We start from the raw sequence: 4,465 nt of genomic DNA, 5'->3' as shown, positions 1-4,465 counted from the left end.
TTTCTGGCACAGATTACATGCTACATCTCTAGCTGGGCACTGGTTTTTACTGTGTGCTGGGGTTCTGCCGCACCACATGCACCATCTCTGGCTGCCTAGCTGTGTGTGGTAACTGCTTTTGTCATTTGTTTTTGCTTGAAATTTCTGTTGTCATCCTTTACCTGTGGTGGGCTGGAATTTTGTTTGAATGCTGTCCACGTCTATGGCCACTGACTTGAAGTTGCTCTTCGACAAGTCCTGTTGGTTTTTCACTTGTTTGCTCTGACGCGCGCGCGTCACCGCTTTCTCAGGCGTCAGCTCTGAGTCTAGTTGGAGCTGTTCTGACAACTTTTTATCCCGTAAGCCTACAACCAGTCTGTCTCAGACCATTTCATCATGGAGGTGCCCATAACCACAGTGCTCGGACAGGCAGTGGAGTGAAGTTATAAAACTGTCTACAGTCTCACCTTGCTCCTGCTGTCTCTGGTTGAATTTGGCCCGTTCAAAAATAACATTTCTCCTCATAATGAAATATGTGTCAAGCTTGTTCTTGACTGTGTTATACTGGCTTACTTCTATTTCGGTCATCTGAAGTGAAGTTATGATATCTTCCGCCTCATCCCCCATGGTATAGATTAAAGTGTTCACTTGATTTTCTTCTGCCTGGAGCTCTAGTCCTGATGCAGTCCTGAATCTCTCAAACCTCTTAATCCATTTGGGCCACTCTTCTGGCCGCGTGAAGTCAAACTTCGGTGGCGGTGGAATCTGGAATCTCTCCATCTTTGTCCACTCGCGCTCAAACGTCCCTTGGCTAGTCAGCAGTCACGTTAGCTATGTTAGCTAGCTAAACTGAAAACTTTCTAAACTGACAAAAAAAAAAAAAATAGGTGAGTCCTCTTCAGTTAAGCCGTGGTCACAACCCGCAGTACTTGCATGTGCATGCAGTCTACTTGCAAAAACGTGGGCTAAATTTGGAGATCCGTACTTCGTAAGTACTGCCTCAGTACGAATTTAGGAGCACGCAGACACACGCAGACACGCCGTAGAGGTTTTAGTGCATGCAGAACGTTCGCTGCGGTCAGGCTGCAGATTCACCAACAGTACAGATGACACACGTTGTAAGTACTGCCTCAGTACGGATTCAAAGCAGCACATTTTCATTCACTTACTATTGAATTAACCAAATCCGTACGTAGGCAGTACGGATTACGGCACTCACCACATACTATGGAGGCCGACAGACTTGCATGCACAACGCAGCTTCTCACTTTATTTCCAAACGTCAGCAACACACTCCACAGCTTCAGTCTGTTAACTAGCTGTAACTTTTCGAGACAAGTAAACACTCGTACAACTGACCGCTGCAGGCTGGACATGCGCATGCATCGCCGACGGCGAAAAACACCTGCCGCTCCTGTCCCACTCATAAAAAAGAAAAGCGACCCCACACACACACACTGCTTTATTGTCAACTCTCTTTATTGTTACACTCCTAGAGACGTGCGTTGAACGTACTCCCTCCCTCCTCTTGCTACTGCCTCCGTATGTTTTCACAAAAACGTAGTGGTCGTGGCATCCGCAGAAAACGTACGGCGAAAAAAAACGCACGGTGGGTTGTGACCGGGGCTTTAACTCGGCAAAGTAACTCTCATGTTTACCCGAAGCGAGAAACTGAAGCCTTCTGACACCATGTAGTGTTAGTTACTTCTAACAGAATGTTAGACACGGAGAGACACGTCTCGGAGGCACGCATGCAGCTGGACTTTATTCAAGTGCCCTGTAAAACAATGTCCCCACCTAACCACCAAGGGGAGTATAACATCCTGTGTTCTATAAATTGCACTAACACCACACAAACCTCACAAATAATCCAGTTTCACAGTCCTGCCACGTCATCTGTTGACACAAGACATCAACAACTCATCTGTCTCCCCCTAGTGGCTGGTAGCAGTACAGGTCATTAACTCTGCCTCCTCAATCTAAAATAAATACATTTCCATCCAGATGTCACATAATCTCACACCTTTAATCATTTACAAATATTCTGATTACAATCGTTCATCATTTCAAAGACAAACAGGACCGAAGACACTCTGAGACAAAGTGAAGACGCTGTCTATCACATTAAATTAAACAAACAAACAAACACACCAAAATGGTTCAGTGTGGTTGCACAGTATTAAAACAGTTTACAGAAAACAGAAGAAATAGTACAACAAAACCAAAATGTTTAAAATAGAAACAAAGACAAGTTTTGCAGTCACATCGTCCAGTCAGCTGCTGTCGTCATTTTCCTGTTGTGGGGGATAAAAAAAAAAAAAAAAAATCACTCTTAAAACTCTTGTTTTATAAAATGCTAATCTCACTGAGTTGCAAAGTGCTGAGTCACAGATGTAAATTGGTGAGTCATGCTGAAATTTAACATGCTGACTCACACAAAGGCCTGGTTCACACAGCAAGATAATTAGGTCAATATCAGACCCAATCTTCCCCTTCCGACAATCTTAAGGACGCACCGACAATCGTGATGACGCTAAAGATAATCTTATCAGATATACCTGTCGTGTGTGGTGTGTTCAGAGCGTTCTGATCTGATCGGAAGGACGTCAGGAGCGCTCCAATCGCAAATCGGGGATATTCAACATGTTGGATGGTCTTGGCCCGATATCACAGTGTGTGTTGTGTCCTCCAACCACAAACGAGCATGCAGTCTGCTGAATGGGACGTGCCAATCAAAAAGGGAGGTGACGTGGTTGTGCTGTCTCCACTCCTTTAAAGAACGCCTTTTCTTTTTTCTTTTTGTATTGTTTTTTCCCTACATTTTAAATAGTCCACAAACTATCTCTGTTTGTTTACTCTGAAGTCACGTTTAATCTCGAGAGATTGTGACCTGGGAATGTTCCTGTGTGAAATCTGTTTGTGTGTGGTGGTGTTTTTACCGTGTGGCTGAACACCACACACTGTACAACCAAACCTGTCAGATCTATGATTTTTTTTTATCTCCACGTGTGTGGTCTCTCAAGTTTTGGAAACGTACAGATCATTTTAAAATCCTGTCATATGAACCAGGTGGGCCTGGATGAAATGTGCTGAGTCATGCTGAGATATAAACTGCTGGGACATGCTCAGAATTAAAGTGCTGAATCACAGTGAGACTAAAGTATCAAGTCAGACAAAGCTGTAATGTGCTAAGTCATGCTGTAATGTAGAAATCAGAGTCACACTAAAATGTGATGTGCCCAGACATACTGTTGTCAGAGTGTTCCATGCATACCACAAAATGGCTGACACACATCCAAAATGTCCTTGTATTTGGCATGACTATCTGATCTTTTTATAGCTGTCTAATTGATAAGACCATCTGATATTTTTACAGCTGTCTAATTAATAAAACCAAAGTATTCGTATCTATTTGGACGGCATGATGGAACACTCTGATTTGTTGCCTGTCACACAGACATACGCCATAAGATTTTTTACATACCACCTTGAACACACTGTGAGCACGACACCCACATATTGACACCTTTACGGTGTCAAATCTCGTGCGTAATCACGTTCTCGCTGGGGAGGCTGAGATTTCGTTGTCAGTGTAAACAAGCGTTTGCGGCAACTTGTTTGCAACATTGCATCATTATGGAAGTGAGTTCAACCAAAATATGTATTTAGGTGTTTAACTAAGATAATCATGAGTCTTTAGTGTGAGTTTTATATAAATTAAAAAAAAAAACGTGTCGCTGTTAGGGTTGCGTGTTGGGAACCGGTTCTTTTTGGGTATCCTTAAGAAAAGATTGATCCACCGACATCAATAGCCTTTTTGCTTAACGGTTCCCTTATCGGTTTTTGGAGGTGTTTGTCAGGAAAATGATCATTTCTCTACATTGATTACAGACCTTACAGCGGGTCTGTATAATCAAGCGTTTCTGCAGCATGGCTTTCCTTTGAACCTTGAACCAATGAAGCAGTACTTCGATCTTTGATCTGCTGCTTCATTGGTTCTTTGTTTTATTTGGCTTTATCTTAATTTTTCCCTGCTAAAACCCTAAAGAGCATATGTCTGTGAATAATATTCACCTTTTTTATGTTAAACCGACCTGTTATGGTCTTCTGAAACAGTTGATAAATGTATCTTATAACTTAAAATCAGGATCAGTGCTAACACGTTAGCATGTCTATGGCATTTTCAATGTTAAAGTTAGCATTAAGCTGAGCCATTATCAAGCCTCCCTCCCCAGCATGCAAAGGATTCTGGGATACTCTAAAACTGCAAATACCCGCCTACTTCACTTCACTTTGCAGCCAAACACATAGCCACTGATTCACGACAGTCTAAGGACCGCCCACATGGGGCCGACCTTGACTCAGGAATAAAAATTAGTGCACAAGAAAAATCTAGGCTCTTTGTCCCAACATTGCATGTGGTTCATTCAAAGACCCCAGCACTGCTAGCTGACTCTCTGTTTCAATGTAGGCTTTCAATACACAT

General features: G+C 42.7%; 1 protein-coding gene across 1 annotated transcript in view; it reads right to left on the bottom strand.

Annotated features, from left to right (window-relative positions):
* Positions 1–1,855: 1,855 nt before the first annotated feature.
* LOC117509053 overlaps positions 1,856–4,465 on the bottom strand; it is a 41,683-nt gene continuing 39,073 nt past the window's right edge. Inside the window, exon 7 of the mRNA XM_034168863.1 lies at positions 1,856–1,875. Coding sequence (XP_034024754.1) covers positions 1,856–1,875 — 20 coding nt within the window. The remainder of the gene's footprint in view (positions 1,876–4,465) is intronic.

Source organism: Thalassophryne amazonica, chromosome 4 (assembly GCF_902500255.1).
Source record: "Thalassophryne amazonica chromosome 4, fThaAma1.1, whole genome shotgun sequence".
In the NCBI taxonomy this organism is placed as follows: domain Eukaryota; kingdom Metazoa; phylum Chordata; class Actinopteri; order Batrachoidiformes; family Batrachoididae; genus Thalassophryne; species Thalassophryne amazonica.
Note: the sequence above shows the minus strand (reverse complement) of the source record. Positions and strands in the feature narration are given on the sequence as shown.